At 41.8% G+C, this 26,794-nt stretch overlaps 1 protein-coding gene across 6 annotated transcripts in view; it reads left to right on the top strand.

Moving 5' to 3' along the window:
* The window catches only part of CSMD3 (CUB and Sushi multiple domains 3), a 969,186-nt gene that overhangs the window by 733,215 nt on the left and 209,177 nt on the right, over nt 1-26,794 (top strand). For all 6 annotated transcript variants that reach the window (XM_083186712.1, XM_083186713.1, XM_083186711.1 and 3 more), the window contains 3 exons: nt 12,450-12,574; nt 14,730-14,826; nt 19,164-19,268. In XM_083186712.1, the coding sequence (XP_083042838.1) occupies nt 12,450-12,574; nt 14,730-14,826; nt 19,164-19,268 (327 nt within the window). The remainder of the gene's footprint in view (nt 1-12,449; nt 12,575-14,729; nt 14,827-19,163; nt 19,269-26,794) is intronic.

The raw sequence follows: 26,794 nt of genomic DNA, 5'->3' as shown, positions 1-26,794 counted from the left end.
ATTAAAAAATGCTTCGCATCGCATGCATCGTATGCGGCTATATGGCATGCGATCAGATGTCTACGATGGACATCGGGGCGCCGTGCTAGGAAACAAGTACCGGTAAATATATTAGTATATATTTTGCCAAAGATAATAATGCTTAAAACTCTTTAGGAATGTCCAGGAGTAATCTCTTCTGATGCCCAGCCAAAATGAGATATTGATGTGCATGACAACACGATTGGGTGTGATAGTCATGAGTCATAATGGGTGGAGCTATGATGGACATAGGTCATAGTGGGTGGAGTGTGATGATACAAATGATGTCATTAACTCCAACTTAACCTAACATTATGGAGTCCAATACGTTTCCATAATACTGCAGAGTCATTCATAAATCTCCATACATAAGTAAAACAAATACTTAAAAAAAAAATCAGCTTTTGTATGGATGCCAGTAGTTTAAACTTCACCATTACTGTACCAATACGCTTAATAAAAAAGTAAGATGTCAGATGGGAAGTGTGTGTCACTTTGCAATTTGTTAACTACACATGCCATCCATCTATCCTGATCATCATTACTAAGAAGTTGCAAACTTGCAACATTTGCATTTTGTGTGGATGCCATTTGTGCTTTTTCTTACATACTTGATATTTTTCAAAATATCTGACATCCTGACACCACTTTCTGCAGCCAAACTTTATAGGCTTTTTTTTTATATTCCATGCACCAAGAACCACACCACACCACTCCACTCATACCTTCATCAGTTGATGTACGTGGATAACTATTTCTTGACCACTCTGTAACACTTCCAATATTCTTGAATTTCTCTGTTTGGCAAGTGTTGTGTTTGTAATGTTCCTCCCATGTTTGTTAAAGTCATTTGGGAACTTTATAAAAGCTATCTGATCTGTCTATCAGAATGATTTCTATAAGTTCTTTTGACAAAGCCTATTATAAATTGTATTTGAAAAATGAAAAATAGTTAATTATTTATGAAGGGCATTTTTTATAGGTACAGAACATACTGTATACATATTATGTAAAATTGTATTTAGAAGCAGTGGTGCAACAATGGCACTGCAGCCCAAGCGGTGGATTGGGGGAGCTGGCGCTGTAGCGAAGCATGGTCTCTGTATTTTCTAATGGGTCTGGTTGTCCATAGGGTACCTGATGAAAATGTACTGTATCTCCAAAAATTGCCACTGCCTCGAAGGAGACAGATGCTATAGATGATAGAGTACCTATTGTGTAGCATATATCGCTACCTAGAAGTTAAGATATATATATATATATATATATATATATATATATATATATAGTGCCCCTAGCAATGAGCATGTAAACCTCTGTCAACAAGCATGTAACTCCTGGCAATGGGCATGTAACTCCCTTTCAATGAGCATGTAATCCCCTGGTAACAAGCAAAAAACCCCTGGCAAATAAATAAGAAACCACTAGAAACAACTATAAAACCACTGGACAAGAGCATGAAACCACTAGCAATGAGCACGAAACCACTAGCAATGAGCATGTAACTTCTTGCAATGAACATGGAAATCCCTGGCAACGAACATGGAACTCCTGTTAATGAGCATGAAACCCATGGAAACTATAATTTAGGTACCAGGTTCAAGTTTTTCATTTAAATAAAGACAAACATATTACAGGAGACAAGTTAACAGTATTAACATATGAACAAAGTCCTAGTAAGTCCTAGTAAGTAGGAAGGAGGTTGGGGTAACAGAACCAGATGGAGAGGGTAGTGGAATGTTAAAGATATCAGAATGGACACAGGGCTATGTAGTTAGGAGGAGATAATTGTTCCCATAAATTTAGCAAAAGGCAATCAATGCAGAAATTGTTAAGGGTGCGTATGCGAAGAGAAGTGGGATGTAGTGGAAGTGAGGGTATTGGTCTCTCTAATGAGCCAGGTTGTCCACACTAGATAAAAGAAGTCCGGTTTATCATTAAGGTCAAAGGTACTATCTTTTCATTGGCTCTTAATTGCTAAGAAGGGAAAAAAGTTCTGTTTCCTTTAAAAAGTCTGTTAATGTTTTCCCCAAAAACCTTTGGACAAGTCGGGGAGATTACTGCTCAGTCAGTCGGGGATAAAATACCAGTAGACTTTGTAAGCAGTTTGCTTAATTGTCAGGTATCGTCATCATCAAGGGGTAGTCCTAGACCTTACTTCCACTCCAATTTGTGTTTATAGCAAGAATCAGAAGACGTTGTTTTGAACAACATATTAGAAGTTAAGGAAATCATGCCTTTGTCAAGAGAAATGGATATGATGGCAACTATTTTTTTATTTAACTGATTCAATGGATGAAAGGCTGGATGGATGGGGGGGGGGGGGGCATATTATATGAGCAAATTCAGATTTTGGTAAAAAATGTTAATTTTCCCTTTGTCACCATTTGTACAATTGAATTAAATAACCTTGTACAAAATACTCCATATTCTTCCAAGTACCTATAAAGGCACATACCAAGCTTCTCATCTGCTTTTTGTTATTTATGTAAAGTTATTCTAAGCATGGGTTCCACCGTCATGAACATCACGAGTCTAACCACAGGATTTCCTCACATTAGTCCGCTAAAACACTACTTTAAAGTAAATATTATTCTATAAATGTTCTGTAAAACATTTAGGTACAAGTCTTATCCCACTGGAAGCTCTCCACTGTCTCCATTCTCATTAATTATCACTAATATGGATTCATTAATGGTATTGCTTAGATCGAGGGATAAAAAAAAAAAGTGAGCTACTAGACAGGGTGTCCTGATACAGTGCCCAAGTGGCAAAATTATTGTGGAACATAGTAGAACATTGTACTTGATTAACTTTAATAATTTAACTTTTGGACAAAACAGATCTGACAAGGGATTTCAATCATTTTATACTGTCATTACAATGTTATAATTTTTTTGTAGAATGAATCTTCTTGTTCAGAAAAATCTTCCTTTTAACAAATTCCTATTTGCAATTTATGTCTGGGAAAAGCTGACCCAGAGCTAAATCAGAAGTGTCTGGGCTATGATACCATAACAGAATCTATAGGTATTTCTTGATAGCTTATTTTGGGAAGGAATATAGCCACTATGGTTTGGCTGCGGCAGCCTTCTTCTGAATAGTCAGGGTTATTTCTAATAACCTTAAATGAGCATGTATCATGTATTAGTGATTAGTGGAAGATGCATCAAGCCTACTAAAGAGTGGAGAAGTGGCAAATAGCAACGGCAGCTTCAACCTATTATTTTACACAATGTACTTGACAACCAGAAGTTGATTGGTTCTATGAGCAAATTTCTTCACATATGCACTTCTCCACTCTTCCGAGGCTTGATTCATATTTCCCTAAGCCCTTGGCATGAGAAATGTTGAACCCTTTATAAAAGGGGAGAGGTCTGCCAAGCGTTTAGGGGCATGGCCACATCCTGTTATGAATATCATCTGACCATCCCCCTCTTGTAGATGTTGTACCAATGATAGGGGCATGACCAACCCAAATTATGTAGGAGGGTTGGGGGTGTAGTAGCGCAACTAGAAATTTTGCACCCCCCTGCCCAAAAAGTTTTTGGTGGCCCCACTTTCTCATACATTATTAGAATTTATTTTACCTGCATGCCTATTGTCAGGGGCTTCATGCTCATTGCCCGGAGTCACATGCCAACTGCCAGAAGTTTCTTGTTCGTTGCCAGTGGTTACATGCTCATTGCCAGGGGTGTTTCTTGCTCACGGGTGTGCATGCTTTTCCAGAATCTGGCACTTCCGGGTAGATTCTAGAGGTCCAGTAGGGCCTCTAAAATTTGTCTCCTCTGAGGCAGCGGAGACATTTTTAAAAGTACATTTTCAACAGATTCCATGCAGATGGCCAAACTGAATGGACTATGCAACGACCATGCGATGCAACTCTTGGGCTCCACTGGAGGAGGGGGTGATGGTTCACAGGCCCCGCCTATCTTGGTGGCCTTCATGTGCATAAATGAAAGTATCATGAGCTTCAAATTCCCCGATCCCTTATTCCATTTATCTTGGCTTTGATATACTGCAGCACTAACATTGTAGCAACATATTCTATAGGGTCTACCCCGTGCATGCATTATAATCCTTTTATATCTCGCCTTTTCATCTGCTTCCCCGCCGCAACGAAAGCGGCAATGAAATCATTCAATATATGATGCATTGCATGTATAATGAAATGAAACAAGAGGTTCAAATCCAATTATTTATCAATCCGTAGGTAATGTATGCAGTTAGGATCAGATTGAGCTTGATCTGTGTTTTAAATGAAGTACAGAAGATGCCTATATTAAATTGCTGTAAGTCTCGCTTGCCCTCAAATTGTTTTACTTACAGATATCAGTCATCAATCATTCCGCCCAGCCTTTGCTGGTAATTATTTAAACATTTTAATGCCACTGATTTTATATCCATTCAGCCTCCCACTGATATGATCAATTATGCATGGCACAAGACATTACGGCTGTAATCTTTACAGGGTTAGGTTGTATTGTTCTACATATTCCCGCAGTCTCCCTGCATTTAGGGAAAGCGTCTGAAGGAGTTGATAATGCTGTTCCCAGGCAGTGATATATTACCTCCTGGTGCTAATGACAATGCCACACATCAATCTTGGTTTTTTTTTCAGACTAATGAAAGCAGTCAAAATATCTGCTCCCGGTTAGAACTTTGCATCTCGTCTTTTAGCTCCTTCCGTTGCAGTTATGACCCCAACAATTTAGATTTCCTTGTAATCAAGATGGTTATTTATTTAGCTCAATTTAAAATGCAAACTCATAATCAAGCTAAATTTCTGGGTGATGAAATATGAAGATTAATGGTCTTCTCCAAGTTGCTCGTTTTCGTTTTTTCGATCTTGATCACAAGTTGTACTGAAGCCTGATTTTAAAAAAGCAAATGCAGGCAGCCTATGTCTTAATGAGACAAGAGGTATCACCTAACCCCCAAAAACTTTGTAAATGGACAAAGTTCTGTCTACTGAAGCCTGTTTGCATGTTATAGTTAAGTAGGTTTGCTAGCTAGCTACTGTAGTTGTAAACACATTTCAGTTACATCACTCTATGCAGTGGTGCCAAGAAAGGGGGCGGGGATACTTTTTGCCTGGGTCTGATGGAGAGGCCTGGGTCCCGCTCCTTCCTCTCGCGCTGTAGTCAGTGAGAGAGGACAAGCTGCTGCTGCTGCAGCAGCCTCTCTCCCCAGCGCAGCACATGCAGCTCAGTACCATGTGCTGAGCTGGGGAAAGTGACAGTTGCTGCAGGATTAGCTTGTCCTCATATCTGTGCATGATCTCAATCTCCCATCCACCCACCTGTTCTGCCAAATAAATATATGTTTTTTTTTACCCCCAATGGGCGTGGCCACAGACATCTGGTAACCATGCCCCCTCCGGGGGCCATGCCCCATTCATTTTATCCAGGCGTCCTGGTGGCGCCCCTGAATCTGTGGGCCCGATTCAGATCTGATCACAGGACAAATTTGTTCTTAAGATGGACAAAACCATGCTGCACTGCAGATGGGGCTGATGTAACATTTGTAACATTTGCAGAAATGTAGTTTCTGTGCAGGGTAATACTGGCTGCTTTTTTTATTACACTGAAATTCAGATTTCAGTTTGAACACACCCTCCCCTAAAATGCTTTGGCGCATCTACGTTAGTGTTTTTTTTTTTGGGCACATCTGCTTTTTACTTGCCACTCCCATGAAATGGCCGGTTACCACCCCCAGATGCCGACTTGCTGTCAATCACCGTGCGAATGGCCAGCGAAGGAGAAAGGTGGCAGGATTTCTTCGCTAGCAAGCGCATTGTGGCCCAGATAATCAGCTGCTGTTCGAATGCCCACAGCAGTGACCAGGTCTGAATCCGGCCTAATATGTAAATGGAGTATACATACCCTTATCTTACTGTCGAGTTGAAAAAAAATAAAGCACAACAGTTCTTTTTAAGCCGGGTATTATATTAATATTGTGAAACATTGCTATGTATTGGAAACCTTGCTCCGCCGCATTGTAATGCTTTCTAACATTAACGATCAAAATTTATTAGGCTTTGATATGATTTATTTCTCATCTTTCAATAAAACCAATTTTTTACTGCTTATTATTTCTCATACAGCTCTGTCTGTTATTACCCAGTTTTGCTATATCAATTATTACGAAATGTAGAGTGCAATGCAATAGGCTGCATTATATAAGCAATTAAAATTATTATTATTATTTATAATAACAATAATAATAACAATAATAAAGGGGCATACACACAGGGTAATTGCAGCCCCATTTCTACACGATCTGACTAGATTGCTTAGAAATGGAGCACGGATCGCTACGTGTGTGTGCCCTGCAGCGATAGTGATGTGCGTTTCCGCGAGATACTTTCGGCCACAGTGATTGTACTGGCTTTCCTGCTTTCTGCTAGATCGACGGGTAAACAATACCTATGAATACCTGTAAATAGGCAAAACCCACTCAGTACAATCGCTCAGCACACAGCAGCACACAGCAGCGCTAGTGCTGCGTGATTCGCTGAGTGGTCATGCTTAAGCAACTCAGCACGGATTCAGTATTGAATCCCGGCGGTCGGGATCCCGGCGTTCAGAATCCCGACGCCGGAATCCCGACAGCCGAAATGCTGACAAGGGGGGGACGTGGATCGCCCCCCCTTGCGGGCTCGCTGCGCTCGCCACGCAGCAAATTTATTCTCCCTCCAGGGGTGTCGTGGACACCACAGGAGGGAGAATGTGTTGGCATTTCGGCGGTCGGGATTCCGGCGTCTGGATTCTGAACGCCGGGATCTCGACCGCCGGGATTTTAACTGCATCCCCTCAGCACGGAGGCACCAGTTGTCCTGTCTGTATAGGGCTTAAGACTCATTATACATTTCAATATACTGTATAATAATAATAATAATAATAATAATAATAATGTTATTTTTATAGCACTTTTCTCCTAATAGGACGCAAAGTGCTTACATTATTCTTTCACAGCACAAAATACAAAACAAACATAGCAAGGGACATTTGTGAAATGCTTGGGTGAACAGGAAAGTCTTGAGTCTATTTTGAATGTCTCCAGAGTGGAAGCTTCTCGAACTGAGCTGGGAAGTGAGTTCGATAGAATTGGAGTCACAGCGCTGAAAACTCGACCCCCAGATGAATTCAGGGAAATTATGGGTATTGTTAGTAGTCCTTCATCAACTGTTCGCAGTAATCGAGTGGGACAATATGTAGATATATTAAACACATCTCATTAGGGGTATGCGGTAGACATAGAGAGACATTGTCTAGGTAGACACTCGATAGCTCTACACCAAATGGTCAATATACACAAGGTCAATATAGACAAAAGATCGATACAAGCAATGGACATGTCAATGGCAGACACATAATAAGTTCGACATTAATTTTTTTGGGATTTTTTTTTTCTGTCCGTAAGGTGCAAGGACAGTTGAGGTCCATGTGATGAAATGTACAAACTGATACCCCACAAAAAAACATGAACACTCATGTCGACTGTAAGGAAATATCTCTAGCCCCTCGATGTGATAAGCCCCTTAGGTACCCGTGAGAATGTAACCTAACACTACACACCAAACACACGGTGGCGAGTTAAGAAACACTCTGTTTTAATAGGAGATTACAACAACTTAAAAAGGCAAGAATACATGGGAGTATACAAGTACATGTTACATTCTTATTGGTCTGTTAATAGTTGCTGGGCAGATTCAGCAGAAGGCGTACAAAATATCATACACAAGAGAATGGGTAAGAGAGGGGGGGGGGGGGTTTCCATTATAAGGGAGTTTATGCAGGTGCACACTTCATACCAAAACCAAGAGGGGGGGGAGTAGAAACTCAGTATCGAGGAGATAAGGCACGCTCAGGCTTATTATTTGTGACCTTGCAATGTAACCATGGCAAAACAGTCTACGTGCCATTTCTTATATGCTACATGGATTCCTAATTTTAACCCTTCATCGACCTTCAACAACTTTCATTTCAACCTTTTGTTAGTTTTCGATCTGGTGTATATTGACCATTTGTAGTTATTGCGAGGAAAGGGGCGGGCAACTGACATCCAGTTATGTCAGCTGCCCGTCCCAGGCAGCAATGTCATTGCCTCATTTCCATGGGAAAACCCATGAAACACTGTGTGCCAACAGATTCAGGGCCAGATGCACTAAGCTTCAAAAGTGATAAAACGGAGAGTGATAAGCAACCAACCAACTCCTGCCTGGCATTTTTCAAACACAGCCTGTGACATGTCAGGCAGGAGCTGATTGGTTGGTTGGTTATCACTCTCCATTTTATCACGTTTGAAGCTTAGTGCCTCTGCCTCTGGCCCTACTTAGAGAAAATCTGGGGCTTCAACGCAGGAAGGGGGGGGGGTGGAGTGACGGACGGGACACGCAAATACATTTATTACTTTGCATGCAGGGTAAATACTGACTGATTTTGCATGTAGCCCACAAAAACTGTCTGCTTTATTTTCAAACTGCATTTTGGATGTGAGTTTAGACATGCCCCATCCTAATCTAAATCTTTCTGCATATGTAACACCCCCCCACCGCCCCCCCCCCCCCCCCCGCCTCGCGGTGGAACATGATTTGAACAAGGGGCAAAATTGCTTGCTCATTTTTGTTTTGCTTCCAACTTAAGGGCTAAATTTACTTAAGCTTCTAGAAATTAAAAAAAAGGTTATGTTGCCCATAGCAACCAATCAGTAATTTAACTATTGCATCCTATGATAGACATCAGGGCCATAGCCAGATGTGCGGTGAGTGTGCTTTGCAAACAGAGTACAGAGAACAGGCAGCCCACCGCCATGTCTGCTTTGATAACTCAGTGCTGCCTTCTCCCCTCTATGATGGCAGTGATGAGTGCAGAAGCTCACTCCTTTTCCAATCAATGCCTTTGCACCCGAGCTCCATCTGCCCCCCCCCCCCTGCACCACAATGCTGGGGGGGGGGTGGCACTAGTCACCAACTACTCTCTCCATATCCCCCCACATCCCACCAGCAGCAGCGGCAAGTGCCACCAGAAGCTGCCACCTCTCCCCACAAAGCCTCCACACCAGAGCTCTGCCCCCCCCCCCCCCACACCAGCACCAATTCCTTCTCTCGCACAGGGCACCAAAATGTCTAGTTAGGTCTCTGATAATCATAATCTTTTTTAGAAGATGTAGTAAACGTACCCTTTAGAATCGGTCCCCCTGTGTTACGTTGTAGTGCACTATTAATGATAAGAGAGGTAAGTGGGTCAACTAAATGTGTCAATTACTGTATGTGTAACTTTTATAAATCTGTAAGTTACCAATCCTAAAACAAGGATAATACTGATGATTGTAAAATTCCAAATTATGCTTCATCTTCCCCTCATCCGCAAGTTGGGAATCTTGATCAAAAAAGTCATGTTGTAAAGTAGTTGCAGCAGAATCAAATACACTCGCACAAGTCGGAGCTGCCCATTATAAAGGACTTTACATGCACATAAAAAAGCATAAAAGTAAATCCAGGAATGATGTATATGAATACATGAAGTAGAAATATAAATCAGAGGAGGTTTTTTTTAAGATAAAAAGATGCGCTGGGCATGTGTTATGCTTTGAAGCTGACAGGAGGTCAGTCTCCAAAGAGATAGAATTAATATACAGTACGTATGAAGAGTCATTTTCTAGAAAAAAAAAAAATCAGACTTCTCTCGTGTACAAGAAAAACTAAAATACTTTTAAAATGTAGGTCCTTGGAGGACAGCACTGTAGAAGAGTCCAAAGTTCTATAGTTAAGAAACAAAAAACACAAAGCAAAGTTTTTTTAAGTTTGATCCCATGGGGCCAACATACATGGCGATTTCAGCCCATTTTCTAAGCAATCGCTTAGAAAATGACCCTACATTGCTACATTTGTAGGGACCATAGCGATAGGAATGCACGATGTTGCCTGGTGATTAAGATCCTCCATGCAGGATAAATCTACTGTAGTTAGATTTGCCAGTCAGGGCCGGTGTTCTTACCGGAGAACACTGGCCCTGACAGATCGCTCCGCACACATTGCTCAGATGGCTCAGCACAGCCCCCCGGTGTGTAGGCCCCAATACAGCAAATGAAAATGACAACTAATAATAGTAATACGAGTCTCCTTTATCAGTGTATTCCAAAAATCTAAATATCGCAAAAACCTTGGCAATTCAGAATATTTTAGGTTTTTTGTTTTGTCTTCCCCTCCTCTCGCCTCTTTTTTCATTCTTACCTCGTCCCCCGGTGTCCTCAATATAACCCCAATATACACATGCAGGATTCCACCGCACTCACCATTCCTAGGAATTCTTTATTTCTTTATTTGTATAGGTAAGGGGATTATTATGGTGAGTTTTGTGCCCTCTGCTTTTTTCATTCTTCTTTATTTAAGCAATGTGGTCACAGGCCACTGCATCCCAACATAGGAATGACGAGTGCGGTGGTATCCTAAATGCATCAACCATGCCATAGTGACATTTTGCTTGTGTCGACAATTTGGCTATATAGCCCTTGTACAATCTGAACATACAGTAGTGTTGACATATTGACAATCAACCTAGACACTGTTGACCTACAGTATCAACCAGATATCGTGATTAATGTATAACCTAACCTAACCTTGCTTAACTAGTCTTAGGAACACATAAAACCCAAAGTTCTGCAGCTGAACCAAGAGAATATTTTACCTACAGATCAGTCAGCGGACCTGAGGAGCTAACACTCCTGAGATAGGTAGGAAATAAGCTAATTAAAATATGCTAAATATATTCAACTGATTTAAATGCCCAGATGCCTCAAGAGTACAGTTTAGAACGCCTTACTGTTATTTGTAGATAATGAAATGTTATCAGGAAAAGACAAGACATTAACCAAACGCTAATACAGTACTTCCTAAAGCCATTACTCTGCATTCTATGTGATTGTATTTGAACATGGATGTTAATACCAATCAAAGCTTGCCTGTTCCTAATTAACCAAAATTAGTTTAGTCTCTCTAGGTCTGATTCAGAGATAAATGCAATGCGGTTGTGAATGCAGTTGAGCAAGGCTGCACACGCACACTGGTAGTAGCGTCTTCTACTAAGTTTGCTGTGTGTGTAGATCAGGGTTCCCAACCAGAGCACTGAACCAGAGAGCAGCTGCCAGGAAGAAGAGACAGGAGCCTTACCATGAAGTGGGAGAATGTGAGCTTAGAAAGAACGTACTGATTCTATTATGTTTGTGTATTTATTTATTATGGTATTTTTAACATTTTCCTCACAGGTATTTATATTAATTAAATGTTTGCTACAGCCTATACTATTGACCAGCAGTTCTCAATCTGTCGGTCCTGACGCCAAAGTGGGTTGTGACTATCTCAGCATGGGGTCGCGACTCTGGTCACTCAGTCAGTGATAAGAGGAGTTTGAAAAATCAGTTAAATTGTCTGTTACTTCAGACTGCTTGCCACTCTTGCCTCACCCAGCAGCAGCTGCTGCCGCCACAGCCACCAGCAGGCTGCACTCCGGGATCCCTTATCTACATGCAGAGATCCACAGGGAGCACATAGCTGGCATCAAGGTTGCACCTGTGTCCTGGAGATCCTCTCTCTGTGCCCAGTGCAACTCCTTTTCATTCACTGTCTGCCAAGTCTCCTACTGCCTCTTCATGCCATCCTCTTACTCCCTACAGATGGAACCCCTCTCATTTTGCCCCAGTGCTTGCCAGAATGTCCAAGCTGGCGAGTGCTGGCTGAAAGGGGCTCCATCAGACTGGGATGCGTGTCTCACATGCACGCGCATCCCAGTCACTTGGCGGCTCTGCGGTGGAAACCCTGCCCGTCTCTGCTTCAGGGAGATGGGCAGGGTTAGGAGTGGTGCAGCGGCGACCAATAGGGATGGCGGTGAGGTGGAGAGGACTAACGGGGAGCTCCAGCATAACGGGCGTGCATGTGTCTGACGAAAGGTGGAAGATGACGGAGGCTGGCGGCTGGCAATTTGAATTAACATTAGCGCAAATCAGGAGATCTATGCATATAGTTTACATTTGTGCGTAACATCCCCAGAAAAAAATTCTACTTTGTGCAGGATAAAGGCAGAAGTTAAATAGATGTTCTATAGTTTGTTTTCACATTTGAATATGCAGTAATGCCCACCTCATAGACGCACCTATATAAAACGGGTACATTCCCATTCAATAGGTTATACAGGTGCTACGGTTTTAGTGCAGACACCTTTAAGCAGATTAGTAAATAACCCTCTGTATGCATCCATACTGTATATGACACCGCTAAATCAACCTATTGTCTTGTATTGTGAAACATAAAGCTTACCTACTCCACCAATGTCAGATCCTATTACGTATATTGCAGCTGATGAACAAAATAGCCATAGCTGACAGACAATACTATATATACATTGTCATCTGTTTATTTTTCATTCTAGTGCCCTGTGGAGGAATTTTAACAAAGCGCAAGGGGACTATTCTGTCTCCGGGCTACCCTGAGCCATATGACAACAATTTGAACTGTATATGGAAAATCACTGTGCCGGAGGGAGCAGGCATTCAAGTAAGATCACAGGATATTTTCAAACACTTGTCACATTCACTCTTCAATGATGACAGGAATATAATTTAATAACATCAGGGAAGCACTCAAGAGTGAACATAGAGCGAGGGTAGGAAGAAGTATATAGCAAGACAGCAATCTGGGAGTGAGTGTAGGATGAGGCAGCAAAAGGTGTTCCAAATTCTCCCAGGAGTTATATAATGTGAGTCAGGGAAGATGAAGGAAGGACGTTGTTTGCAAGTCATATAGTGTGAGGCAGGGAAGATGAAGGAAGGAAGTGATCTGCAAGCCATATAGTGTGAGTCAGGGAAGATGAAGGACGGACGTTGTTTGCAAGTCATATAGTGTGAGGCAGGAAAAATGAAGAAAGAACATTGCCTAGCAGTTATACAGTATATACAGTAGAAAGAGGCAAGAAAGATGAAAGCAGGAAGTTGTCTGGTTGTTATATACAGGAAGTCTTAAGCAAGGCAGCCATCTGGAAGTGAGTGTATGGTGAGGCTGTAAAATGTGTTTGGATTCTCCTTGGAGTTAAATAACATGGGCAAGAAAGATGAAAGAAGGAAGTTCTCTAGGAGTAATTTAGAGTGAGGCAGGAAACATGAAGGACAGACATTACCTTGCATCTGTATACAGTAAAATGAGGCAGGAAAGTTGAAGGAAGGAAGTTGTGTGGGTGTGGAAGGAAGTGAGAGAGGAGGGGAGAGAGGAAGGAAGTGGTCTGGGTGTTATATAGTGTGAGACATGATATATGAAGGAAGGAAGTGGTCTGGGTGCTACAGTATATAGTGTAAGGCATGGTATATGAAGGAAGGAAGGACATGGTCTTGAAGTTATGTACATAAAGCAGTAGAGATGAAAGAATAAGTGGTCTAGGAGTTATATACATAGCATAAGGCAGCAGAAAGGAAGGAAGTGGTCTGGGAGTTACATAGCGCAAGGCATGATATATGAAGTAAGAAAGTGGTCTAGGAATTATATAAGTAAGGCAGTAGAAAAGTGGTCTAGGGTTATATAGCATAAGACAGGTGAGAGGAAGGAAGTTGTCTGGGAGTTACATAGCGCGAGGCATGATATTTGAAAAAAGTGGTCTGAGAATTATATTGGGTAAGTCAATAGAGATGAAAAAAGGAAGTGGTTTAGGATTTACATAGCGTAAGGCATGATATATGAAGGAAGTGGTCTGGGAGTTATATAGCATAAGGCAGTAGAGATGAAGGTAGGAAGTGGTCTAGGAGTTATATACCGTAAGGCAGGAGAAAGGAAGGAAGAGGTCTGAGAGGTATATAGCGTGAGGGATAAAATATGAAGGAAAAAAAGTGGTCTGGGAGTTATATAGCATTAAGTAGAAGAGATGGAAGAAGAAAGTGGTTTAGGAGTTATATATCGTGAGGCATGAGAGATGGAGGGAGGAAGGAAGTGGTCTGGGAGTAATATAGCATGAGGCCTAAGAAATGGGGGAAGGAAGTGGTCTGAGAATTATAAAGTACAAGGTAAGGAAAGATGAATAAAGGAAGCTGCCAGGAGTTATCAAGAATGAGTCAGAGAAGCTAAAGGAAGACAGATGTTGGTAGATTTATTATTATTTATTACCAGTTATTTATATAGCGCACGCATATTCCGCAGCACTGTAGAGAGTCTATTTGAACATTTACATCAGTCCCTGCCTTTCTAATGGACAAAACCATGTGCACTGTAGGTGGGGCAGATGTAACATGTGCAGAGAGAGTTAGAGTTGGGTGTTATTTTGTTTCTGTGCAGGGTAAATACTGGCTGCATTATTTTTACACTGCAATATCAGTGTGCAGTACAAACTCCACCCAAATGTAACTCTATCTGCATGTGTTACATCTGCCCCACCTGCAGTGCACATGGTTTTGTCTATTAGAGAGAGAATTTGCTAATGCGAGTGAACCAGAATTAGGCCCACTGTGTTTCTATATCTCAACCAAAACCATGTTACTGACAAATTCTGAGTAAGGTTCATTCGGGTTTGTTCTCAAATACTATAACTACTGTACGATGTATAATCAGCAATGTCAGTTATGACATTAAGTTAAGTTGTTACTTTCTAACATGCACAAATATATTTAAATGTTTAAATTTTTTTTGTCTTAACTTTTTGTAGAAACATTTTGTCTGTCTATTCCCGCAGGTGCAGGTTGTCAGTTTTGCAACGGAACATAACTGGGACTCGTTGGATTTTTATGATGGCGGTGACAACAATGCTCCAAGACTCGGCAGTTACTCAGGTGAACAGCAACTTTGACCTACTGTATATAAATAACTGTGATAAAATATCAAATTCAACAAAAAAAAGTTCAAGTAGAAAATAATTAGCTTTGAGATTTATTAAATTAAACACACAAAAAACAACAAGCACAAACACACAAACAGACACAAATGCAATACAAAATACCATCATAGTGCATTTAGGGAAGAAGATAAGCCGGGCTGCACCATAGAGGATAGATTAGAGTAGAGAGAGGCATTTGTTAGTGATGACACGTAGAAGGAGATTACAGTAATCCAGCCTGGAGATGACCAATAAGTGGATGCGAGTCTTTGAAGAACCCTGGGTGAGAAAGGGGTGAAAGCATCAGTGCTGAATGTGTGGTTTGAATAGAAGGAGGAGTCAAGGATCACCCCGAGATGCATTCGGTGGCTAGAGGAAATAGTAGTGCCATCAATAGATAATGAGATTGTGGGAGGTGAGGTTATGTGGGAGGGTGATAAGATGATCAGCTCAGCCTTAAAACCTATGCACATGGTGAGATATTGGCTAATGGCCAATTTTGACTAAGCAATTTTGTCTAAGTAATGATAGTCTATGATCTAGGCAAAATTGCCTTGCCTGCACAGTCAATCTATGCTAAGCAATCTATGGTAGACAATATTGACTAAGGAAAAATGGAAGATTTTGGCTAACCTTCTAGTAGATTTTGACATAATAAAATCTCCTGCCAAAATCTCACTGTGTGTACACCCCTTTAAACATGTTAAGTTTATGAAAGTCCTGGGTCATCCAAGAAGAGATAAAAGAGAGACAGTTGGAGACACAAGTGAGAAGAACAGGGGAGAGATTAGGGGAGTAAGGGAAGATTTGAGTATCATCAGCAAAGAGGTGACATTGAAAGCCAAAATAACTGACAAATAACCTAAAGAGGACATATAGAGAGAGAAAAGAAGAGTAGAAGAATAGAACCTTGTGGGACACCTACAGTTAGTGGAAGTGGTGGGGAGATGTAGTCATGACAGGAGACACAGAAGGAACGGTCAAAGAGGTAGGAGAACAACCAGGAGAGGACACATACCAAGGGAGTGAAGGATTTGCAGAAGGAGAGGGTGGTCCATAGTGTCAAAAACAGCAGAGAGGTCAAGAAGAATAGGCAGAGAGTAGTGGCCCTAGATTTTGCAGCATGGGGGTCATTGCAGACTTTTTGATGGCCAGTTTCATAATAGTGGAGAGGACAAGTCTGGAGTGGGTCAAGCAGGGAGTTGGAGGAGAGAAAGGCAGTAAGGCATAGTAGCCCAGATGAGGTGGCTGTGTTATTAGTGTCCACCTCTGAAGTAGCCCCACAGCCATGTCAGACAATACACAACTCTCGCAGAACCAGTTGTGGTATGTTCCAAGCCCATATATGCAATTGTGACATCTGGACATCCAGACAAATGGTAAAAAACAACATCCTGGAAAATCCAAGCACAGATAGCTCAGAGTACCGCGAAGATAATTGTGAACCTTCATCTTGAGAACAGCAGTACTTATGTTTATTTCCCAAGGTGTATTAATAAATATGAATGAAAACAAATATGTATCCTGACCTCAGAGGCAAACATTAATCATCTACTAATCGTAGTCAGCAGCAATCAGGGACTCCGCGATAGTGTAGATGATGAAAAGTAATTTATGTATCCAAAGGATATTAGATTAAATACAACGTTAAAGGAAATAAGACAATATAAAGACAGTAAAAGGTTACATATGGGACTAAAAATGAGAAACAAAACCAGTTACTGATAATCTAAATAATGTATGAATAATCAATCTGTACACAATGATTTGTCACATTAGCAAATGTGGTTTATACAGTGTGTGTGATACACCCAATTTTATTCTGCTACATATGGACGATTGTGGCGCTTATTTATTCTACTTTGCTGAGCTGGCGGGGGAGATATATCAAACTTGAAAATAGATACATTGGAGAGAGATAATGACCAGCCAATCAGCATCTATCTGTAATTTTACCGACAATAACAGGAGCTGATTGGTTGGGATTTTATTAGGCATGTGCATCGGCCACTTTTAGTGTTTCATGTTTCGGGTCTGTATCTCCAGCTGTGTTTTGGATCTGGATCTGTTGCAAAACACCACCACCAGCAGGAAACATGTTTCGTGTTTTGGATCTGTATTTTTTTTCTTAAACATAAAAAATCGCTAAAATCGCAGAATTTAAGTTTTTTGTGTGCTCCTATGCTACCATTAACCTTAATAATATTAATTTCCACTCATTTCCAGTCTATCCTGAATACCCTACACCTCACAATGTTGTTTTATGCCAAAAGTGACACAAGTGGGTGGCACAAACACTGGACTGATACGGAACACTTAGTGCCACCCTATGACTGATATGGCACACTTACCATCCCCCCTGGACTGATTTGGCACACAAAACATTTTTTTTTATTTTAATTAACAAAAGGGCAGCACCCCTGGATTGATATGGCAGCCCTTGCAGTAAAATAAAAAAACACTTATTTTCTTTTAATAAAAAAAGGGGGCAGCTCCCCTGGACTAATATGGGACACTGGGCAACACAGCTGGACTAATACAACATACTCGGCAGCACAGCTGGACTGATACGGCAAACTGGGCGGCACAGCTGGACGGATACGGGACACAGGGCAGCACAGATGGACTGATACCAAGCGAGGGGTTGTGTTCACTAACACATTCCTTCACATGCGGCCGCTAGCAGGAAAAATCATCTGATGGTTGCTCACCATCGAATAATTTCTCCTGCCTTTGGTAATAAAAGTCAGTTTGAACTGACTTTGCCTACAGCCGCTATCTGCCGAAAAGCAGGAAGTGAGCTGTGGAGGAAGACACGCGGCAGGGTACTTGGGAAAAATTGATCTGTGCGGATGAGGTAGTCTGGCTGTGTCGGCAGGAGTGGGGCCAGACTGTGGATACTGCCACCGATACCATGGATTATCTGGCACAGTGTCAGAATTGAAGGTGCCCGATTATCAGGGGTACTGTATTGACATTTGTGAGCACTGGTGCAAAGGATAAAGTAAGCACCCTAGCAACCAGACAAATCATAGTATTTATTGATAAATGCCCTAATTTACAGTATGGTGATTTTCAACCATTTTCCTGCACAGCACAAAAATAATAAAAAAAAAAACTCCCAAAAGGTGGGAAATGATGGATCAAAGAGGCTAAACCACAAGAATATCAATGCAATAGGTTCTAAGCTACTGTAACATAGATTCTAAGATACACAGACTGAAAGGATAACCAAAACTATCCAATCCTTTATCAACCTCAAGTTAAAGGCTGTCAGGGTTATTAGTAGCCTCTAGTTCTCTGGTGTAAAAATAAACCAGGCAGGTGAAGAAAAGAGCCAGGCAGGTGAAGAAAAGATCCAGGCAGGTGTAGAGAAGGAAAAAGTGAGTGTAGAAAAGGGGCACGTGGGTGTATTGACGGGGCAGGTGAGAATAGAGAAGGACTAGTTGAGAGTAGAGAAGGACCAGGTGAGTTTTGAGAAGGGCCAGGCGAGAGTAGGAAAGGTTCAAAATAGACAAAATAAAAAGTAGTAGAGATGTTTTGGGTGTACTCAGAAAATATTTTTGCAAAGTGTCCAACTGATTATTACATATTCTAGTAGGAAAGGGCCAGGCAAGAGTAGAGAAGGGCCAGGTGAGAGTACAGAAGGGCCAGGTGAGTGTATAGAAGGGCCAGGTGAGAGTAGAGAAGGGTCCGGTTAGAGTAGAAAAGGACCAGGTGAGAGTAGAGAAGGGTCCGGTGAGAGTAGAGAAGGGCCAGGTGAGAGTACAGAAGGGCCAGGTGAGTGTATAGAAGGACCAGGCGAGAGTAGAGAAGGGTCCGGTGAGAGTAGAAAAGGACCAGGTGAGATTAGAGAAGGGTCCGGTGAGAGTAGAAAAGGACCAGGTGATAGTAGAGAAGGGCCAGGTGAGAGTACAGAAGGGCCAGTTGAGAGTACAGAAGGGTCCGGTGAGAGTAGAAAAGGACCAGGCATGAGTAGAAAAGGGCCAGGCAAGAGTAAAGAAGGGCCAAGTGAGAGTAGACAAGGGCACGGTGGGTGCAGAGATGGGCCAAGTGGGTGCATTGAAGGGTCAGGTGAGAGTAGAGAAGGACCAGGTGAGAGTAGACAAGGACGAGCTGGGTGTAGAGACGAGACAGTTAATTTTTTGCCATTGCTCGTATTATTCTGTTTATAGACATTGATAATCATTTGACTACATTGTGACCAATCAGATGGCAAAAGAATACATGAATGTGCCATACATGTTGCTTCTTGCATGTCTTCTGATGTACTGGTTGTCATATGTTTTTCAGGAACTACGATCCCTCACCTACTGAACAGCACATCAAACAACCTGTACCTAAATTTCCAATCAGACATCAGCGTTTCTGCTGCTGGCTTCCACCTGGAATACACAGGTACTTGTCCGAATTGTCGCACAGTCCACAATGCAGCACCAAGATACGTTCCAATTCACGTCATTTTTCTTACACATTGACAGGATTCAATTATTATTATATTGCATCAGTCAGTTGTTTTCTGCCATTACTGTATCTTATGACCAAAGTGTTCCGGATCTCATACCAGGAGCCGGTCAGATTATTGTGTGCAGCGCATTAATGATGTTGTCACATAAAACATGAACTGGAAAATAAAGTATTGTTCTCTCTCCAAAGAAATACACATTATACTGTAAATGATTTTCCTTGCATGATACTGTACATATGAAAATGGTTATTACACATCAAAGCTGACCTGTTCTCTAGGCCGCCAGCATCATCAGCCTAGCAAACAGGTAGGAAACAGGGCCCTTTGTAAGAAGTTATCAATTTCTATGACCAATGGGCAGTCTAATCCTCTCTACTATGAAACTCATAAAGACAATAGGGGCTCTATTTAGTGGAGAGAGATAAAGTGCCAAACATGCATCCCCTAAATGTTAGTTTTTAACCACAGCCTGTAACATGGCAGTTGGGGGCTGATTGGCTGGTACCTTATTGCCCATCACACATTTGGACTTGCGCCTCTACTAATCCAATGACCCCTCTACCAAGTCTCTGTGAGATTTAGGGGGTGATGTACTAAGCCTTGGAGAGATATAAAGAGCCGGATGCCCTAAACTTCAAGAGTGATAAACCACCGGCCAATCAGCTCCTGTATGACATTTTTCAAACACAGTCTGTGACATGGCAGGTAGGAGCTGATTGGCTGTTTATCACTCTCCATTTTATCACTTTTGAAGCTAAGTGCATCTGGCCCATAGTGTTGAGAGATGAAGGGGTCTATTTACTAAGTCTTGGATGGAGATAAAATGAAAGGTGATAACGATAACTGCCATGTGGCAGGATGTGCTTGACAATGACTGTTGGGAGCTGATTGGATGGTAAATTCCACTTTGATCTCGCTTCAAGGGTTGATACATCTACCACATAGTTTCAGACAAAGACCAATACCAATATCAATAAGGAGGCATTTCCAACTTGCAGACACCGGCACGCTGGAGGGGGGAAGGGCAGACTTAATGGCTCACAGCACTGTGCAGCGAGTGCTGGGATGGAGAGGGAGACTGCTGCAGCAGCATTTAGTTCTCTCTCTCCCTGCAAGGGGAGGGAGGAGTGGGACTCGATCCCCTCCAAAAGATCTGGGCCCAAGTATAAATGGGTGTATCACTATGTGTACCCATAGTTAATGGACCAGATGTAAGCGTCTAAGACAGGAGATGTTAAGGAGCAGCAACATGTCAAATTAGATGTATTTTCTTAACGTAAAAATGTAAATGGGTAGATATTCCATTTGTGATAGAATAATTATTACCGTGAAAAATGTCCCTGCTGTAGTGTACAGCACTCATCCTGTATACTGTATTAACGGCAACAGACCCAACATTAGGATGGTCGAAATATATTTCTATAACTCCATTAGGTTAGCAGCTACTAATCCGCAAGGCAAGTTTCCTGGAAGTATTATACAATGCTGTGAGTTGGATGCAGAGTGTGTTCTAGACTAGAGGGCAGAAGCCAAATGTATCCATATTATGTGTATTTGCATAGTATTCTTAGTTGGATAGATTTTTGGTGGATCTCACTTTGAGTGGATTTGGAGTTTTACGGTGGGATCTGGGTGGCAACAAGGCAATTGCATGGAACTGTTCTGCCTTTTGATGGTGTCATAGTAGTGTTGTGGGCATGTAGCTAGAGTTCTGCCATGCTTAGGAAGATGGGAAGCCTGTCTCTCCCACTGCGGGAAAGGTGTACTAAGCCTTGGAGAGTGAAAAGTGGAGAGAAATAAAGTACCCCCAATCAACTCATTGTAATTTTTTTTAAAAACAGCCAGTAACATGTCAGTTTGTAGATGATTGGCTGAAGTTGGGACATGTCAACCATTTCAATGTCGTTGTTTTGACCGTGTCTGCATTTTGACCATGTAGGCATGACGAATATGTCGATATTTGATTGACTGCATCCAATGTATATATACATTCCTTAATCAAATATTTTACCCTTTTATCAAATCTCACAAGTGGATTTGTCAGCAGCCAATCAGATAACACCCCCCCTCCCCCCCTCAAAGGGACACTTTTCAGTTATAGGAGTATAGGAGACGATTCATTAATTAATTGTAATAAATGTATTGACAAACATATCAATGTTCTACAACAGGAGAGTTACTGGCAACCGTCCCGGTGATGTCATAACCATTATGCATACCGATGAAACTCTGTAGGTGACCTTCCGATGACTTTATCCGAGACTTCCTAACGGGCCATTATCCCCAAAAAATTACAACAATCACAGAATTCCTCTGCTCATCTCTAGGCAGATTGTAATGTGCAGTTATTGATCTGTTAACTAATTGGCCTGTTTCTAATTACAAGGAAAAAGTCTAATTTGCACTTAAATGACGCATACTCTATACCTTATAGACGGTACTTGGTAAGGACAGTCTCAGATCGGAAGCCGCAGGCCACATCTTTAACACCCTTGAAATCTAATTAGCTAATGATAATGTTCCCAGTAATGAGTACAATAGATAAAATGGTTTATTTGATGCATTAATAGCGATGAGCACTATTCAATCTGAAACACTGTACCTGGGTAATGTCTTTGTAAGGGAGTGGGCTTTACTGGTGATATCTGGACTGCTAGAAAAGTAAATTATATATATATATATATATATATATATATATATATATATATATATATATATATATATATATATACTAAACAGTATGTATAGCTAAGCTCAGTGGCGTAAGTTCGTCCCAGCTGCCCAGAGGCTAGACATATATTCTCCCCCCCCCCCCCGCTCTACACACGCACACATACAATCTATATGTGTGACCATTCTGAAATGTATATTTATATCTCTATATATATCTAAATATAGAACTAGAGAGAGACCGAGGGACATATACATTTCAGAACTCAATCACAGAAGAGATATTTATGGCTTTCAATTAACTGATTTAAACTTGCAGGTTAGGAGAGGTACCCCTTGAGAGCAGGAGACTGGTGGCAGATGACTCCGTTGCCTCTCAGAGTTCTGCCTCTGGTATAGCTATAATGTGCATGTATTGTGTAGCTGATAAGTTCAGTAGGATATCGAAGCATCACTAGTATTATTTATTTATTTATTAACAGTTTCTTATATAGCGCAGAATATTCCGCTGCACTTTACAGTAGGAGACAGTTATACAACAAACTGGGTATTTACAGACAGTATGAGGCCCCTGCTCGCAAGCTTACAATCTATCGGGAGATAGGCATTGATACACAAGGATAGACATTATTTATTGCATTAATTCTACCAGAATGCAAAGGTTCCTGGTGTGCTGTATGATACGGTGACCCAGCAGTTTGGCCAGGGGTGAGGAGGATGGAAAATGTGAAAAAGAAAGAGATGATATGGGTGGCCTGTACAGTGGGGGTGTGATTAGATAGGAACGGTATATGGAGGTTGTGACTGGTTCTGGAATTTGATAATCTGTCTGGAGAGATGAGTTTTCGGGGAAAGCTTGTAGGTTTGGAGACTGGAGGAGAGTCTTATTGTGCTTGGGAGAGAATTCCACAGAGTCCAGCTCGTAGAAAGTCCTGCAATCGGATGAGAGACGCAGATCTTGTGAGGAGCGTAGAGGTCAGGTTGGAAGATATTTTGAGATAAGAGAAGAGATGTATGTTGGTGTAGTTAGTGTACATAGTAGTCTATCCTCTCGCTACCTATAGAAGGCTCCCTTTTCAATTATAAATCTCCTGCTGTCCTTGCACTGCACTCCTAATCTTCTGGAGTTTCTTTACGAGGACAGTTATTTGATGTAGTTGCTCAGGAGTCCCTGATGGCGACTCTCATTACCCCTCCTTGTGGAAACACCTGACAGGAGAGAGAGAGACAGCAGAACATGATCACACATGGGTCTTTTGTGCTTGTGTGCACTCTCCAATTAGTGTGCTGCTTCTACAGTTTCTGCTGCTAGTGAATGGCTGCATCCGGTGTCCATAATGATTTGTCTAATTCTATAATGCTATGGAAAACCCCACATCTGTGGGGTTTTCCTGTTAATATCATTTGCAGCTTTATTTAATCATGAAAATAAGGACACATGAACATTCTCTTTATGATGTGCCAATTTTGTGTGTGATATTATTGTTTGTTGCATTGCTAATTTGCCTCTTAGTGCTCTCATCTAGCAGTTGGTCTCCGGACTTCAGGTCAACATTTATTAGGTTGAGAAACCATGGACCTTGTGCAGGTCAACCTTTTAGGGTCAACCTAAACACTCACCATCAACCTTTTTATTGTTGGCCCAAAGAACCAAACCCTTTTCAAAGTGTAGGGGAAGACCATAAGAATCAGCTCCGTCATGGAGGCCCTACTCCAAACCTTGGTAAGACCGACTTCACTTCCTAGTACTATTTTGCTCTCCATTTTACTAGTGTAGAGGCACTTGCATAAAACTAAGTGCACAGTTGCGCCAAAGCTGTATCTTTTTAATAAAGGGCCAAATTCCGACCTGTTTGCTAGACTGCGTATCTTCACAGCCTAGCGAACAGATAATTTCCACCACTGCCTGTCCAAATACCTCCCTTGCATGCGAAGGGATGTGTATGTTTATACATCCCCTCACATGGGTCCACATGGGTGAAAAATCATATAATGGTCGCTGACCATCTAATTAATTTTTTTACCCTTCCGCAGATAAAATACTTTTATCTTGGCTGAAGATGGCCAAATTCAGGGCAGGCGGTGGTATCATGGGACTTCAGCTGCGCAACCCCAAGCAGGCATCGACACACCTATGTATGCACGGAAATGCTCATTGTTTTTATGGGCACGCCCCTAAAATGCTGGGTGTTCCCCTGCCCGCCTCCATACCTCCCACTATGGAGAGAACGGCCTGGCAAGTGTTCACTCCTGGGGTTTGCGCATACCCATATTCGCACATGTGCAAAATCTGACCATTGAGGACGGGGCCAAATTCTGCCCATTACTATAGGGTATGAATCTGCCCCTAAGTGACAACATTTACAGTAGAGTAAAAGTGCTCACATTTTATATCCAGCGATTCCTTTAGAACTCAGCTTGAGTTGCTGCCTTTTCCTGTTTCTGGTCACCATATAAACCATCTCACTCTACAGTATATGCCCTTTTTGTACGGACGGTAAGATCTACTAAACCAGCTGCTGTTTGTTTTGTGAGTAAGAGTACAGAGCGGTAATTCCTACAGAGGAAATGACTGACCAGGTGTTTCTGTATATTCTAGATTCATTTAGAAAATGAAATTGTACGACTCCATTTGTTTTCACTTTAATATTGCGCCAAGAATGAGAAATAACAGGCGCAGTGGATGTGTCCTATCCTCCCTCCGCCGGCTCACAGCATCCCCCTGTCTACTCTCTGGATTGAGTTAATAGGATAAATGTGTAAAATATATATTTTTTTAACCACTGTGCTCTCCTCGTGTTCTGAGATTGTGTTCTTTCAGTTTGGGAAAGCGGAGAAATTGTGCCTTTACTCTGACATGTTTTCTTTGTGCCTATTAAGCTGCCATATCTGTCTATTGTGTTTTCACAGAAGCATAAGCTGAAAATGGCAAATCACTGCTGGAAACATTATCCCCAAAATTGTTGTGAATCTCAGTCTGTGAGCTGCACGGTACATCTGTCTCTGTGTTCTCCAGACCTCTAGACATTGGCTCCTGAAACTTAAAATATATGACATTGCCGCTACTTCAAAAACTTAAGACACAGAATAAAACGTATTTATGGCGAGTGTGGATTATAATGAAGTTAGTAAACTAAGGGGGGTATCTGGCCCGATATTTCCCGACAGGGCAAATATCGTCACTCACCTATTCAATGCTGCTGTTAACAACAGAATTGAAGGGTGTCAGATCCAACTTTTTTAAAAGTCGGATCTGTTTTGTTGGAAACAGATGAGGATTGTCAAATTCATGTCTGTTTCCCGTTTTCTCCGTTCCACAGTCTTTCCGACACTTGACAACCAGAACATTGAATTCCTACTGTCAAGTTACTGTCGGATCAGACGGAAATGGCCCAGGATTCTGACTATCGGGATGTTCTGACAGTCGTAATCCTGAATTGAATACCCCCCATATGCTGTTACTTTGTTGTAATTCAAGGTAGCGTTATAAGTGGGTTTACTGTAGATGAAGATGAGTATGTTACAGTATACTTCATATTATGCTTATGTGGTTCCAGTTGATAGATCCTACCGTGTCTAGATAGACAATCAATAGGTCTACCCCAAGAAGTCGACAAACAATGGTTGTTATGCCAGCTGATGGAATTACAACTGGGTAGGGGGTAGGGCTTGTTGCTGGCAGAGAAGGTTAGAGGAGTAGGAGGAGAGGGTTAGGACCTCAGCATCTGTATGCCGTTGTTGGTCCTCTAACCGCCGGCATCCCTAATGCTGGTAAATCTAGGGCCTGATTAAGGGTTCCAGACACCCTATTCTAAAACTGAAGTGCCGTCCCCCATGCATTATTAATTACTTTTTTACATATGTGCTTGTTGCCAGGGATTACATGCTTGTTGCCCGGGGTTACATGCTCATTGCCAGGGGTTATGTGCTTATTGCCTGGGGTTTTGTGCTTAATGCCAGGGGTTATGTGCTCATTGCCTACGGTATTGTGCTCATTGCAAGGGATTATGCGTCATTGCCAGGGGGGTTATGTGCTAGTTGTCAAGGGTTATGTGCTCATTGTCAGGGGGTTTTATGCTCATTACCAGGGTATACTTGCTCGTTGCCTGGGTAACATATGCTTATTGCCTGGGGTTACAAGCTAGTTGCCAGGGGGTTTCTTGCTTGTTGCCAGGGAATCTCTTGTTCAATGTCAGGGGACAACATGCTTGTTGCCAGGGGAGGTTAAATGCCCATTGCATGAGGATAACTGCTCAGAGTGCATCTGCACTTCTGGGTAGCGCTGGGCATGCTGCCTTCCCCTGACAGATGCTAGAGGTCTAGTAGGACCTCTAGCATCTGTCCCCTAGAAGGCAGCAGCCATTTTTTGGAGGCGGATTTTGCCCACAGAGAAACTGCAGAGACCACCACCACACAGCCACCCCCCTCCCTGGACCCAGCACTCCTGGCTGCAGCCTGATCAGCCTATTGGTTGACCAGTCCCTGGGTTAATCGTATATTTACCATATTTTCTACCCAACATGATTTCAGTAATTAACTAATTAAAATGGATTTTAAATATAGTGGAACATTGTAGTACTACAATTAAAAACTTTGCAGAATTGTCGTGATTGCTATTAATATCGCTGGCAGTATAGTGATTGCTTAAAAATAATGTACCTGAGATCATATAAAAAAAATGTATATAATCACTGGCCACAGTGGAAAGTTAGAAATGGTGGCATATAACATGTAAAATTTGGAATTTGATAGTTTTGCAATGAAATGGGTAAGAAAAGTGGTGGTA

Source organism: Crinia signifera, chromosome 5 (assembly GCF_055691185.1).
Source record: "Crinia signifera chromosome 5, ASM5569118v1, whole genome shotgun sequence".
Classification (NCBI taxonomy): Eukaryota; Metazoa; Chordata; class Amphibia; order Anura; family Myobatrachidae; genus Crinia; species Crinia signifera.
Note: the sequence above shows the minus strand (reverse complement) of the source record. Positions and strands in the feature narration are given on the sequence as shown.